Below are 16,174 nucleotides of genomic sequence, written 5' to 3'. Positions count from 1 at the left end.
GCATGCCACTACTGTACTGATATGAGACATTTCCCCCACCTTTTATTAAAGACCATAGTTTTTGTATTAATATATAACTCCATTGTGGAAGTTGTCTGAGGGCAAAGCTGGTGCTTCTGGCAGCTAAACGGGGGGGGGGGGGAGGGTTGTGATTTTTGCCACCTCGAACAGATGGAAAGCAGTTTGGGACTGTGAAAGACGCACATTAGCTGGAGGTTTCTGCTAAATGATCAGCAGTGAGCTAGTTTACAATGTTTGCTTTCCAATGTCGTCTTTAAGCTTCAGACTAACCCCACTGAGAGATGCAGTTCACACTTCTTACAATGATTGTTTCAGGCTGCCTACATACGCAGGATAACAATATGGCATCGGTTTATGCTCATTTCACCTTTTCAAAGTTTTCTTTGCTAAAACCAAAAGATATTTTTGAAATGCAAGTTTGGATTTTGGAGTACAATTTTGTGGCAAGAGGAAATGCTATGCAATCATGGAATAGATGGGGCCCAGTGGATACTGACAGCAAGCTTTATAAACACCATAGTTCCAATCTGTTCAGCTTCAAACAGAGATCTGTGGCTTCTCCCTGCTTTTACTCAGAGTAAGTATTATCCTTACTTTTGATGTTGCTAGCACTATGAGAAGACCAATCTCCCTGTTGAATCATTGGCTATGGTTTATTTGTGGTAGGTATTTAGATCTGACTACACTGGAATTAGCAGGGGATAGAAGCTGAAGGGGAATTAGAATGGCTGGCTGGAAAGATGAAATTAAAGAGAAATGCAGGGCTTTAAACCCTTTTATATCTTGGTGGTGTTTTCCTTTAGCATTGCATCCTGCTTTCTCTCTGGGGGAGTGCAGTGTGGTGGGGGAACCTTTTCCTCAAATAGAAAAGTTGGACTATTGCTGTGGTTGAAGATGGGCAATAGAACCACAATCCTTGAAATTGGGCTAATGGAACCTTCTTAATTCTTAGGAAGGTGTTCTCTAAATATTTTTTGTCCCAGCACACAAGAAGATGGATCCTCCTCAAGTGGTAATATCCCTGTGTGTGATAGTGTAGGATGTGGGTGAGTGGTGGAGGTGCTCTTCCCTCTATGCAGAACTTTCATTTTCATGGTGCTAGTATTCCAAACCACTGCTTGGCTTATATGGCTGCTGTTGTATCATGTCTCAGACAGGAATGATGGCAAACCACAAACTTTAGCTGACACTTTACAACGAGGAAACTAGAAAAGTGAAAGTTGGCATGAATAGACATGTTGTTTAGTCTAAATATGCAATGAACCATGCAAATCCCTATAGAAAGTTAATACTATTTCAACTAAGACTTGAAACCTTTACAGGAATTTTAGCCAAGTAGTCCACTTCAGGTATTGGTGTCCATTCTTTCTCTGTCCCCTGTCCACATGCTGGGCAGATGAGCACTACAGCCAGACCTAAAATGGAGAACATCCATATCCTGATCTCAACCTCTGGCTGGAGAGGAGGAGTTTTGAAATCAGATTATAACCTCAAGCCTTTTGGCTTTGGAGCTACAGCCTGTTCACCACGTTGCCAATGGGTTTAAAAGCTTAACAGAACTCTCAGCAGATACTCAGGAAGCCTCTTACTGTAGAAGATGGCGACATCTCAGGATCAGCTGTTCTGTATTTATCACACTGCACTGTAGTCACTGGATCTAAACCGATGATGCCTCTGGGAATAACATCAAGCAATGGTGTATAGACAGCAGATAGCAGTGCTGATGCTATTTCCTAATAAGTATAACAAATTTATTTGAGCATAAGATTTCATGAGCTACAGCTCACTTCATCGGATGCATCTGATGAAGTGAGCTGTCGCTCACGAAAGCTTATGCTCAAATAAATTTGTTAGTCTCTTAGGTGCCACAAGTACTCCTTTTCTTTTTGCGAATACAGACTAACACGGCTGCTACTCTGAAACCTAATAGGTATGTGATTGCAGTCATCTTACAGCACTATGTAAAACATAGTTGCTACGAGCTTTGAGCTGTTTGTAACCATATGGCCAGTGAAGGGGGGACACTAATTGCAGCATGTGTAGATGGGCTCCCGCCTTCACCAAGTGAAATACAGCTAGTGGTTTGCGGATGGGTGTGTCTCAAGTTTTTGGAGCTTAAAAACTTTCCATGGTTTATGCAGCAGTGTGTTAACTGTAGAAAAGTCTAGCATCTACTTAGCCTCCTGCTGACCTCCATCCCTCTCCCCTAGAGAGACCAACTTAGTTATAAAGTCATCTGTCATCCCATTAAAAAATTGGAGCTTAAGCTATCTGTTGGTGCTGCTGTCAAATGGTGTGAATGCAGCTGATACAGGTGGTACTAATGGGAGAGATTCATTCTAGGCATCAAATTGTACCTTGCCTATGAGGTACAAAATAAGGCTGTTCCAGATATTCGCATGGTCTTTGTCTTCTCTCCTACTGAAGTGTTGGAGTTATTTTCAACTACAGAAGATACATTTGTGGGTGGAGCCTGCACATTTTGTCCCTCTCCTATTTGAAGCATGATCAGTGCTGTTCCATTTTAGAACCTGATACTTATTCTTCAACCAACATAACTGACATATGGATAAATGGGGTAGATGATCTGCTCTAGAGGAGAGGGGATTTTGAAAGGGAGGAGCTATCTGTTAGGGAAAGAAAACAGCATGATCTCCAGGTGCTTTGTCTGCTAATAACATTGCTGAAAAACAGAGGTGATGCATTGGCTAGAACAGGAACCTGGAGTCTAGACTCCTGAGTTATCTTATCAGCCATAAGAAAAGGAGTACTTGTGGCACCTTAGAGACTAACAAATTTAATAAATTTGTTAGTCTCTGAGGTGCCACAAGTACTCCTTTTCTTTTTGCGAATACAGACTAACATGGCTGCTACTCTGAAACTTATCAGCCATGTCACTGAATAAAGTGTGCCCTTGCTAAAGTCAGTTGTTCTGTGGCAGTTTCCCCACCTGTAAAATGGGGGATATTACCGCCTTCCCTCGCAAAGGTGTTGTGAAGCTTCATTAAATGTTTGTTAAAGCTTTAAGAATTTTGGAGAAAGATGCTATCGGAGTGCATCGTGCTAATATTTGATTACTGAATAGGAATCACTAGCTTGTTACTTCACTGCTCCAAATGTTCTGCAGCCCTGGTAAGAAACTGTTATCAACACCAATTTTAAGCCTATTATTTTAAGGATTGAGACTGCACAGTGCAAAGCATAAAATACAAAACACAGCTAGACCTTGCCCCAAATGGCTTACAGAGCAGACAAGACACAATGGAAGCCCAGAGGAAGGAGTACATTATTGTCATTATTGTCACGCAGCTTTGGGGCATTGTGGGCACGTACATTGAACATTTTAAGCACTGTTAAGATAGACATTGGGGGCTGCTGTTATTTGTATTACTGTAGTACCTAGGAGCTGAAGCCAAGGATCAGGATGTCATTGTGCTAGGTGCTGTACAAACAGAACAAAAGCCCCAAAGAACTTACAATGGAAGACAAGAGACAACAGTGCAGGCAGACAGGAAGTACAAGGAAACAATGAGACACTATTGGCTAGCATGATAGGCAGCGCTCTCAACACACCAGCATCCTCGCCATGGTGAGGTTTTTTTAGGGATCACAGCAAAGGAGAGTTTTAGGAGATACCATGCCAAATCATGTTTAAATATTCCAGCCTGCATAAAAATATTCTCCCCTAAATCAAAACATGCTTCGAGTCCATCAACACTGGACAGCAGAAGTTGTGTTCAGTGTTTTCAAATCTAGTTAAGTTTAACTTAACCGTATTCAAAATCAGTTCACGGAATCTGTTTTAGAGGCAGGAGCGGGGCTGGTGGGGAAGAGGAAGACGAAGGTTTTCCCATCAGGCCTCTGATTCATGGGCAGCGGGTGAGATTTGTTTTTGCCATTGGCAGTTGAAGTGGCTGTCAGGTTTTTCTGGCCATTGTGGAGGTCATGCCACAATCTCTCTCTGTTTTTTTGTTTATAACCATCTCTTTTGTATTAAGCTGTCATCTCACACCTCTGCTCAGCCCTATTGTAACATTATGCCCCCTGTTATAATGCACTCCACATAGACTCCAAAGTGTATTTATAAAAAGTGGAAGGGGCAGAAACTCAGAAGTCTCAAAACACACTAGCATTAGAAACAGATTTGAAGAGCAAAAAAGAGGGAGGAAGGTTTTTGTCCTCCTGCCACCTTCCCTTTGCATCAGGAATTGCTATTCCCCATGCAGAATTTGCTCCCACCCTTCCTATACCCCTCATCTCTGCATACAAGAGCCAGTAAGCCCAAAATATTATCTACTGGGGCCACTGAACTGTTGCCTGTTGTTAAGCCTCTTCCTCTTTCCCTGTGAGTAGGCTGGAGAATGCTGGCTCCTTCAGAGTTAATAGTCCCCAGTGGATGAGGTGCCAAGAAGCTGTTTCCTTGAGGAGAGCTGTCGATTAGGTTCCTGTTGCCAGGAGTCAGGGCAGCGAAGGGGGGGGGTGTTTGACACTTAACTCTGGCATTGTCTTTTGTCTTTGCTGTGGAGGCAGTTCAAATACAGAATGGCGGGGTGGGGTGGGGGTGGGGGGGCTTTTAGCTCAGGAAGCCATAAAACACTTGAGCATCTTATTGAAAATGGGTAATAGACGGGCTCTTGTGGTGCAATTGCCTACAGGACTGCAGGGAAGCAAGGGCACTGGGCAGTTTGGGAAGGGGTGCTTAGCCGCAGCTGTGGCAGGCAGGAGGAGTGCTGCACAAATACAAATCTGAATGTTGTTGCCAAGCCGCCAATCAGTGAAATGAAGGCACAGGAGCCAGAGAGTAACGTTTGTGTGACTGAGGCAGTGGGAGTGGAATCTCCTGGCAAATATTTGGGAAACGGACATCTATTGTCCATGACATGTAAAATAATCTGATCTGGAGACTCCGTCAGGATCTGGAACCTTCCAGATTTCTTTCCATGACTTCTACCCTTTACCAAAACATCCAGTGTGCTGCCATCTGGGTTCCTGGAGTGGGGTAACCTTAGGGATCCCATTTTTTCTCCTCTCTCTTCCATTCGCTGCAATTTCACAGCCAAAGAGGGCCTCTGTTGTTTTGGAGCCCATTAGCTCTCCTAGGTGCTGGGTGGATGGTATAACTTGACAGCAACATAAAACACTCTTTAGGGCCAAGTATGCTGCCTGTGCAACAAGCTCAAAACCTCCCCCTCAGGATTCCCCTCCCCTGCGGGGCAGCATCATGCTGGGATTACCAGATCAGGCAGCCACTTTGGGCTCATCCAGATATAGCTGGATGTTTTCCAATCAACAATCTTTAACTGGGATGTTTGAATAATTTGAATGGTCTCTTCTTAGTTTACTTCTGACTGTAGTGTGGAAGTGGGTCTTTGTGGGTGTCATTCCTCCCCCTAATATGAGTAGCATGTTACTGTTCACCTGTGGCTCAAGCTATCCTGAGCAGGTTAGTGGCAGAATCTGTTGTAGTCTGTGATCATTTTCCCTGTGTTGATTCCTCCCATTACCAAAAGGGATTGAATGAGTGTTCTCTGGGATTTTCCTGGTGATATTTGAGGGTAAGGAGTAAATACAACTTCAGGGGTCCAGGGCAGTTAAACTGGGAGGAGGTGTCACACTCTAATATCTGGTACGTATTGCAGGCTAGTACTGTCTGCTTCCAGAAGCCCAGTGTCCAGATGAGGGTGGTTACTTCTTTCCCCAGCTATGAGAACAGCTGATTAAATAATGGGAGGGGGGAGTGGGAATGGTCAGGCCGAGATGTAAAGCAGATGTGTCAGCCTTGGGGAACCCTTGGATAAATAGTGTGGATTGGAAGTGTGATAAAAAACCAATTCCAGATTTCCCCATCTTTGTGCCTAATCTGGACAACTATATTCCTTTCTTTACCCCTCCACGTGGCATGCCCTTTATCTTCTGACCAATTAATTTTTTTCAGAGAAAAGCTTGCAGTCTTTTTCAGAGGCACTAAAGCTATGTCTCAGATGGGAAATGTACTCTGTGAAGAACTTGACTAATCCTCAGGAATGCTTTTTAAAACCCTGATGTCCACACATGCAAAGTGTTTCATTGGGTTTTTATGTGTTCCAAGGACTGTTTGGAGTAGATGCTGCTTTTCAGCGGGTCCAAGAACTGGCTCAGGCGAAACTGTTTCAGACTACACTATTTTAGCTACACTTTAGATGCAGAGTAGATGAAAGTGCGGAACTGTGGGATTAATACCCAGAAGGCATTGTCATTGAAAGTTTAGTATGGCAAGAGTGGTGACACAGGACAAAAGATCATGGGGTTATTAAACTGATTTGCAGTGGAGAGCATGGACATATCTAATCTGGTGTGCTAAACTGATTCAGTCCAACCAGTTCAATTACAGGCAGGTCAGTTCTCTAGCATGGACATAGCATTAGAATTCTGTCCCATTACCTCATCAGACCAGGCTGCTTGCCTTTCAGCGCACCTGCTCTCCGTGTCCTTAAACGTTTAGCGCCTGCTGGTTTTGGACCTTGCTTCTGAAGCAAAAGCACCCAAATGTTGTGTTCCGTGGTCCATAGTGGCAGCTTGCCAGAGAGCTGGAGTGTCACCGTTAACTTGAATTGACCTTTCATCAGAAATAAATGGACACAAGCATTTTTGCTGGTTTCTATATCGTCTCTGAGTTGATGTTTATAACAGTTTTTAGGATATTCATTGCTGGGTTACCAACACACTAATATTCATTATTTTGTTCCTTGAGTTCGCCAGCAGTAACCTGCACGTGTTGATCAGCTTTATCCTCACCTGGACTCTGAAAGCTGCTTTTTTTGGATTCTGCAGACACAGTTGCCTTTGAGCTGTACTTGTAACACTCCAATTACTGGAAAGGCCCCTGCACCTATGTGTATCGTACAGACCCTTCAAGGAAGGAGTGAGGTAGAAACTGAGAACAAGACACAACAGCAAGGGCAGAATGTGTTTATAAAAGTTCCTTAACAGTACTCACTTCACACACAGACTTTCAGGGCTTCCAATAGAGCATTGAAAAGGTTAATTATATCTGCCCGGGGTTGTCAGTAAGGGGAAAAGTGGGGAGTAATGTGACTCCTAAGCAGGGCAGAGTATTAGCCTGCCAGACAACCAACATCTCTCAAAGCAGAACTGCAAGCTATTTCCCAGCTAGTGCTGAGGGATCTATTTCTGCCCTCTCGCCTCCCCCGGATAACCCTGCTTCAGGCCAGTGCTTCTCCTTGGTGAGGTGGTTACCCTTGCTCTGTGCAATGTGCTTTTTCCCAACAGCCATTGCATGACACAGAGGGATTTAGTCATGGGGCTGGGGGGAGGGAAAGACGTTAAACAGGCTTTTCCCTAATGAGCTGTGACGCCAGCTGGAGAGGGGGAGAATCCTGCTTTTCTCCTGTCCTTTGCTCTCTGAAGCTACAGAGGAGGAGGAGGAGGAACTGGGTCCCCCCTCTGCTGATTTGCTGCCTCTTCTGTTTCCTTTCTGTTCTGTCCCCAAAGCATTTTGGCAAGGTTCAGATTTCTGTGCTCACAGCTCAGTGCTCAAAGAGAAAAGGGAAAAACAAAGGGTTGAGGGAGGGTGGTGAGGAGGGAGAGTCACTTATTGCCCTATCCCAGGACTGAGCTCTGGGCCAAAGCTCTGAGGGGTAAAGTGAGTGAGAACCTTGTCTTTCCAGTGAGAGTTTCTTCTCGAAGTGCTGTAATTCCCGGCTGTTATCGTTTTATCATCTCCTGCTTAAACAGGGCACTAGCGATCATCCTGGCTGTATTTCCCCTTGTTCGGACTGAAGTTTAAAAATGTTCTTTCTCTTTTCATACAAAATCTGGGTTAATTGAATAGATGAAAACATATTAAGAGTATCATGCTAATTCTTTGTTCTCAAGCTGAAACATTAGAACTGCGCTCTGCTTAGTCCCTTTCAGGGCGTGGTGATCCTGCCATGTGTCCATCCCCACAACTCCTCTTGACTTCAGTGACAGTTATGCACGTGGAAGAACTGCAGGATTAACCTTTTAGGTTAAAATCTTGCCTGGCTGGAGAAAAAATGACATTAAATTAAACAGACCAGTCAGTTGACCACTCGGCAGGAATTAAACTAAAAACCCTGTTCATGCCTGACTGTTCACATTGCATCACCCACGCAGCAGTAGAAAAAAAGATTCCTCTGGGAAAGATTACAAGTCATTATCTTTTTTAAACAGATACCAAAAAGATCACAAGAGCTGTTTGGGTCTGTCAAACATTGGGCTGACACTGAGACTGTGACTAACCCCTCTTCTTGCTCTTTCCTGAAATTTGGTGTGGGTGGAGGGGAGTGATCTCAAGAGTCGGAGATGCTGAACTTCTGGAAGATGAGAACTCAGCCGAGTTTCCACCTTCCCTAATCCCACTCCCGTTTTAGCTCTGTTGAAGTGTTTGTGTTGCAGCTTTAGAACTGCTTTAAAGCCCAGTTGTCCTTTTTTCCTCCACTGGTTGCAAAGTGATGGGGACATGTCTGAAAAGGTAATGTTAGGAGTGTGCCCTAGCTTTGTATTTTGGTAAATAGGTTTATACCACTGCAGTCCTGTTTGGTCTGATTCCTCACATGTATGTCATCCTCCTTCAACAGCACTTTGCCAGCGCCTTATAGAATGCACATTGCATCTTCACTAGTGACTGGTGAACTCTGACTGTGTAAAGGTCAGAAGTTTTCTACCTCCACCCCCTGTACTTTGAAAACAATCACAGTAGATACTAGGCTATCTTAGTGGATTGTGTCAACTGTTTGATGAGTGTTAGTCAAACAGCATATCGAAAAGGTTCAGGGGAAACAATTTGTATATACCTTGTTACAAAAGGCTCCCACATCCTGGCAAAGACAGAACGCTGAGTGACTGCTTTAATGCACAAAAGTAAGTGCTCTGCGGACAAGGGTGTTTTGGGGGGTGTATGCCCTAAATGGAGTAATCTCATGGATCTCCTTTCTTTCTGTGTCCTAACACTGCATTCTCCATGAGCTGGACTTTGTCCATGTTAAGTTATCTGAACGGGCAGATGTCTTGTCACACTGCTTACCTTTTTTTTCCAAGCACATTTTATTGGAAGATGTAACCCTTTTAAGCCCTGCAGAAGGTAGATAACGCCAGAATGTTGAGCATTTTCCAAACACATTTTTATGTATCTTACGGTTGCTATTAATATAGAAATAACATTACCTCATGCAGGTGATGGCAGGCCTAACCAGGGCCACAAAATCTTTTAATCATCATCAGTATTGTCTCATGGCTAGAGTAGGAAACAAGCAACTTCTAGGACTCTATGCCTCTCTGCCACTAATGTGCAGTGTGGCCATAGGCAAGTCACTTACCTGCTCTGTGCCTCAGTTTCCCTATTTGTAAAATGTGTTTATCTCCCCCACAAGGGATATGGTGAGCTCTGTTTACAAAACACCTTGTAAAAGTCTAATGTGTAAATCAAAAGTGGTGTTAATGGAAAGATTTCATCATACATTCCCAATAAAATAATACAAACAGCATTTAATCATTTTAATCTGTTATCAATAATTTTATTGTTGTAATAGCAGGAGTCTAATCAAAGAGTTCTCAGCACTTAAAATGTTTTTCTCATTATTGATTATTCTTTATTATCTAGCCATTAATATAGCCATTTATTTAATAGTGTGTTGGGCAACATCCAGCCATGAATCTGTATTCAGTCTATTGTATACACTAAAACCATAAAGAATAGTCTTATGACTAGGCTATCTATCCATACAACATTTTATGTAATTAATTCTTGCTGTGCACTATCAGTAGTTATTAATGGAAAGTAGATTGCTTTGTGTCATCTTGTTGTGAAGTTTTTTGAACTAAAATTAGGTATTTTTCATATTGCATAAAATTTTAACCATGTTGAGTAAATATGAATCTGTGAATTACCAACAGAAAGAAAATTACCAATACATTATCTCAGTGCGTACAAGATTTGTATTAATCACTGTTTAAGAAGTTTATCCTTTTCATAGGTCACTTCCTGTATTACACATTCTAAGCGAACTCCTTTGTACTGAAATAAGCCATGCTATTTCCTGCTGTTCTTTCAAGGAAAGGGAGTTTGGGGACAGATCATGTGATGTGACAGCACCTTTTCTCTTTTAAAAAATGTTTTCTGAGAGCAAAATCCCTGATTCCCTTCAGGGAAAGGAGCAGCAACTCCATTTGTGGCCTCTGTCCCTCCCCCCATGTTTTCTCCTTTCTCTGCTTACCTATCTGAAATCACTGCTCATCTGGGGTGAGTGGGATTTTCAGGCCGTGTTCCTGAACAAGTGTTTTAAAAGAGCTCACCACTGATAAGTAAGGAAAACTTCACCTGGTTAAGGAAGAAATGCAGGCAACAGAATTAAATTGTTCAATTTCTGCGTTCTTGCCTCCCATCATCCTCGGATGGAAGAGGCTTTGTGCTACTTACTAGATTACAGTGCCTCAGCCTCACTGGAACAGAGACACCCCATCTTCCATATCTGCTTCTGGACAGAAGGCAAGGGCTGGTGCTAGTAGGTGTGTGGTAAAACCTCTTCAAGGTTTACTTGTGAGTCCTTGTAAGGAAAAAGTAATGAGGATTGATTAGAGTGGAAGTCGGTGTGGAAGAATGACACTTCTGCAGAAAAATAAAAAGATAAGTTCAGTTATGATTGTAGCAGTGGCTACAGGGGAACGGCTTGGCTGCTCCAGAGGATGGCATTCCCTCGGGTACAGTACACATCAGTTAGGCCATGTGAGGCTTCCTGCTCTTGGTCTGCCAAGGGAGTATTTTGAAGAATTTGATCTTTGTTTCTCTCTTCCCTTCTCAATAGGAATTGGAAGCTGCTCTTCACAGGGATGATGTGGAGTTTATCAGTGACCTGATTGCCTGCCTCCTTCAGGGTTGCTATCAGCGCAGGGACATCACGTAAGTAATCTTGCTCTATGGTTTAAGCCCTTTTGCAAGGGAGCTAATGAACATAGTCACAGGGAAGTTACACAGCTTCTGAAGGATGCTATATAAATGATCTGCAGTCACCGATGACCAGGCCAGATTGCTCAATAAGTGCAAGGGAGTCCCATTTCTCTTTTACTCTAGCCCCTACTTAAATCACACATCATTAATATTCACATCCCCCCCCACTCTTAAGCAAATTCTTTTTTATTTTTTTAATTATCTTTTATCTTGAGACTACACACCTGTCTTGTACTCTGTGTATTGTTTCCCTTCATTGTTAGTGATCAGGATATTTGTGTGTTCTTTGTAATCTGCCCTCTGCCTGATTAATTTAGAGAAGTCACAGTAAGTGTTTGGAAAATCGTAACTTTTTCAATTATGCTAAATTATTTGAAAAATGGCACAGAGCTTTATCTTGGAATGAGTTGGATAGCAGGAGTGGAGAGTCAAATATAGCAATTATTCTCTTTTTAGGAATAGCTAACACTTGGTCTGCGACATCAGAATGAAAAGTTGTTGGTGTGTTGGCCAGGACTTTGAGGTATTCTTCTTGGTGTTTAAAGATCCAAAGGCATTTTTTGTTAACATCCACCTGGATAGCCCTTAAAAATGAGCAGAAAAGACTTCTGTAAAGTCTTATCCTTTAGAAGAGCTCCCTCCAACAGCAAAGCAATATGCTCCCCTCTGCCCAAAGAGCGAAGCTTCATTGATAATGAAGCAAAAGTGAAAGTGAAGTCTCAGCTTTCTTCACTGAATTCCTGTGAACTAGAACAGAGAGCAGAGCACAGTTCTGGACATGAGGAAATCTTGCTGCTGGTGGTAGGTAATTGAGTGGGTTCCACTGTATTGCTGGGTTGGCACTGAATGTAGTGCAGAACCTGAAAGCAGCTGACTTGGTGGGTAGTGCCCACCCACTGAGCCAAACTGGTGCTTGCCCTCCCTGAATGAATCTGAGATGGAGAGTAGGTTGATCAGAAAGCAGCTGAAACCATATATACTGCTTCTATCATAATAACTGTAACAGAGGTGTGTAATCCTGATTGTGGAGTTATGGTGTCAGGTGATTTCTGTTTCTTCACTTAGAAATAGAATTAGAAAGGAACAGTCTGGCCATCTCATCTAATCCTCAGTAGCCAATGCAGGATCATTCCCTAAGTATAGTTTTTGGTGTTTTGTCCAGTTTAATTGTAAATGTCTCAAGCATTGGAGTTTCCATAACTTCGTTTAGGAGACTAATCTTCAGTTTAATGTCAACATGTTAGGCACTCTTAAATTGGTTTGAGTGTGCATATGTGAGTTGCAACCGATTTAACTACATCAGTTTAAAAAATTATTTTAGTTAAATAAATACAACTTCTCTGTGTAGATTAGTCCTTGGTTACTGATAAGATGCAACAGGTGGAAGAAACAAACTTGACTGTAGAAGGAAGAAGGGGTAGTAACACGAGTGTATTTTTGTGGGGCTAGCTGTCTGTTCGATGTAGCTTGCCACCTCTGTAGCCATTCTTACTTGTAATGAGGCCCACAGATCCATGACATGAGGTACTCTGCTGTATACAGCCTTCGAGGCAAGCCAGACCTCTCCATCAGAGATATGGGTAGGTGTGGCTCCACTTCTGATACAGCGTCAGATTTTGTCTACTTATTCAGCTGCAGGCATGCAGACCAGTTCCTCCATGCTGCAGAGCAAACTTGAAGAAGAAGTGGGAAAAAAAGGCCTTAAAAACTCCAGGTTGTTCAGGTCAGCCTTTATTGGCAGAGAAGATTACCTTTTTCCTCCATGCTGCTGCTCACCCATCCAAAGTGCAGCATGGCAGAGAAGGCTAAGAGAGAGAAAGCAGACACTCTGACTCCTGCACTTCCCTTGCTGATTAAGAGCCTGCATGGAGATTTGTGCCTGTTCTGTGGAGACCCAGGCCCGTATCAAATCCTCAAGCAGGGGCAGGGTTTCTTGCAGCCTCCTTCCCCGAGCAGGAGAGCTCCCAGCAAACAATGACAACACCTCAGTAGCAAAATCCCCTGGGTCTGGTACAGGCTTGCAGTGATGCCAGGACCAGCAAGCGGCAGCTCTCCTTCCTCCCCCACAAAACGTGGGTGGAGTGTAGGTTGAAGCACAATATCAAAGGGCCGGGGAAGTTTCCTGCCCAGCCACTGTAGCCTGCACTCAAGCCATGTCTGTTAACCACAGAGCAGCTCCCTGGCACTTCCCTGCAACTGCTGCAACAGCGAGGAGCTACTGACAAGGATCCAGAGCCAGAGCCCGGAGAGCCCGGCAAGGGGAACTCAGGCCCAATCCCTCCCTCCGTTCTACAGCACACCAGAGGACAGACGCTGAGCAAATGTGTACTGAGTATTTTGAGCATTGTAAACTACACTTATGAGGTCTGCAGATGTCTCAGGTGACCTGTAGTTATAAATCCCTCCCCAGGCCCCCTGTGAATATGTGAGTGTGGGGCAGGGATTTTCCTGCTGCACCTAAAGATTGGGAAAGCATCAGGCTGCCCCCCTCTGCTGCCACTGCAGGTCACCATGTCCAAACCATTGAGCTATCATTACCAGCTGCCTCTGTGAGTCACCAGGCCCTAATGGTTCTGGTTATTGCTCCCAGCTTCTGTTACAGGTTGCCATGCCTTGCTTCCACCTCCTTCCCCCAGCAAATGACTAGGGAGGGATGAGAGGGACAGCAGCCCAGACTGGAAAATTGCAAAGCAGTAAGGGACCTCTTGGCCCCACCATTTTATTTCTACCTCACACTTCCCTCCGGTCTCCATTTTATAAGGCCAGAAGGTTCCTCAGTGTGCACCAGGCAAAACATATCCTGGCGCCATTACCAAAAGTAAATGTGCCTTTTTCTCTAGTGGTCAGGGACTTGTCATTTCTAATTGGGAGAGATTTTTACCTGTAAGAGTGGCTTTCTCGCTATACAGGCCGCCAGATGGAGGCAGGCGTTACCTCAGCCCTTTCCTTCAGTCATGAAAACTACCAGGTGCCTCAGGCCAACAACAGTAAATAAATAAATAAAAAAGCACCATAATCTGATACCCTAAATGCCCCGGCATGCTTTCATCAGCAGTGCTAACATGGGTGAACAGAACTGCAAGCACGGTCCCCCTCAACCTATAAATAAATTACACGGCCTAAGGGCTTCTCACGGAGGAAGAGAAGTCGTGGGGCCTGCAGACAGCCCTCCTCGATCTCCTGCGAATGGGAGCCGTAGAACCTGTCCCTCCTCTTCAGAGGAAACAGAGCCCGGCTCTGCACTGTTCCTAGGATCCCCTCCCCCCACGAAAAGTTAAAAGTGCACAGCTTGGGGAGTTCTTGTAGCCATGTTGGTCTGAGGAAGTTAGACCTTATTAGATATTAGCACTGGTGCGCTGGAGCCGGTTCCCACTGGTTCGCTAGGACCGGTTGTTAAATTTAGAAGCCCTTTTAGAACCGGTTGTTCCGCGAGGGTGCATGGGTGCACCCAAGGGGAAAATTTGGTGGGTGCAGAGCACCCTCCGGCCGCTCCCCGCCCCACCCCCAACCCCAGCTCACCTCCGCTCCGCCTCCTCCCCTGAACACGCCGCCCTGCTCTGTTCTCTCCTCCGCCCCTCCCCCCCCAGGCTTCCTGCGAATCAGCTGTTCCAGCTTCCTGCCCAGGGAGGCGGAGGTGAGCTGGGGCAGGGGAGGCGTGAGGAGGGCCGCCCGCGCCGCAGCAGGTAACCCGGGTGGGGGGCGCACGGGAACCGCTCCCCGCCCCAGCTCACCTCCGCCACCCTCGGCCTGAGTGTGAAGCCGCCGCCCGCTTCTCGGCCCTCCCAGGCTTCCTGGCAAACAGCTGATTCGCGGGAAGCCAGGGCGGGGGAGAGTGGAGGGGGGGCAGAGAAGCAGAGCGGGGCAGTGCGTTTGGGGCAGAGGGGAGCTAGGGCCGGGCGCAGGGCAGGGAGCTGCTGGTGGGTGCCGCTTCCCCTGCTCCCCCCCCCAGCTACACTCCCCTGCCCCTAGGAGCCAGAGGGGCCTGCCGGATGCTTCATGGGAGCTGCCCCAGGTAAGCAGGGACTCCCCACCTCGCCCCCCAGCAGGTCTCTCTGGCTCTTAGGGGTGGGGTGGGCACCCACTACGGTGGCTCACGAGACCCTCCTGCCTGATTCTGGGGGCAGTCGGGACAGGGGAGGGGGGTGGATGGGGCAGGGGTCCTGGGGGTGGGCATCAAGGAACGCGGGGGGTTAGATGGGGCAGGAATCCCGGGGGATGGGGGGTAGGCAACGACCCCCTCGTGGGGTGAGGAGGGAACAAGTTGTTAAGTTTTGGCAGCTCATCACTGGATATTAGATATTACAAAGTGGGTGAGGTAATATCTTTTATTGGACCAACTTCTGTTGGTGAGAGATACGAGCTCTTCTTCAGAAGAGCTCTGTGTCAGCTCGAAAGCTTGTCTCTCACTAACAGAAGTTGGTGATAGTACCTCACCCTCCTTTGTATCTCAGAAGTCTACAGAGCAGTTCTTGACATCAGGTATGTCAACAGACCCATGAAGAAATCCAATTTCAAGATGGAGACTGTAAAATCCACACTATCTGCCATCCGCAAAGGGGACTGTTTGATATCAGGCACCCTTCAAATCCACTATCTTCAAATTCCAAGTTTACAGCCTCACAGATACTTCCTGAACTTTGCTCTTGGAGAACAACATTACCAGTGTAGGTCCTTGCTCTTTGGTTTAGCAACTTTTAACAACTTCAAATTTTAATTGAATTGTGCTGGGAGTGTTAATATGAACTCTCAGCTGGGAGGGGGTGTTTATCTGCCTCTTTCTGGGGAACCACCTCATCCAGAGTTCATCTATAAGGTTGCTATGGAGTCATGGTTTTGTGAAAGAGACAGTTAGCAGTTTCACCCTATTCCCAATCTCTGAGTGGGAAAAATCACCATCTTCTACAAAGCTCCTTACTGCAGGAAAGACAGGAGAAGCTGAGAAATCTTATCAAACCAGTCAATGTCTCAAGGGACGTACCTGTTTATATGCTTCTGTCTCCGCTGGGATCGGTTGTTTTCCACATGGATATTCTTAGAGTATGTCTACACTGCAAAATTAGGTCGATATTATAGAAGTCGATTTTTAGAAATCGATTTTATACAGTCAATTGCGTATGTCCACACTAAGCGCATTAAGTCGGTGGAGTGCGTCCTCACTACCATGGCTAGCATCGACTTATGGAGCGG

At 45.2% G+C, this 16,174-nt stretch overlaps 1 protein-coding gene across 1 annotated transcript in view; it reads left to right on the top strand.

Annotated features, from left to right (window-relative positions):
- Positions 1 to 16,174, top strand: part of LOC119848600 (cat eye syndrome critical region protein 2) — a 140,105-nt gene that overhangs the window by 50,833 nt on the left and 73,098 nt on the right. The window contains exon 2 of the mRNA XM_038384587.2: positions 10,845 to 10,939. Coding sequence (XP_038240515.2) covers positions 10,845 to 10,939 — 95 coding nt within the window. The remainder of the gene's footprint in view (positions 1 to 10,844; positions 10,940 to 16,174) is intronic.

The sequence above is a fragment of the Dermochelys coriacea genome, chromosome 1, assembly GCF_009764565.3.
Source record: "Dermochelys coriacea isolate rDerCor1 chromosome 1, rDerCor1.pri.v4, whole genome shotgun sequence".
In the NCBI taxonomy this organism is placed as follows: domain Eukaryota; kingdom Metazoa; phylum Chordata; order Testudines; family Dermochelyidae; genus Dermochelys; species Dermochelys coriacea.
The sequence above is the reverse complement of the archived record's forward strand: the minus strand, read 5'-3'. Positions and strand labels throughout refer to the sequence as shown.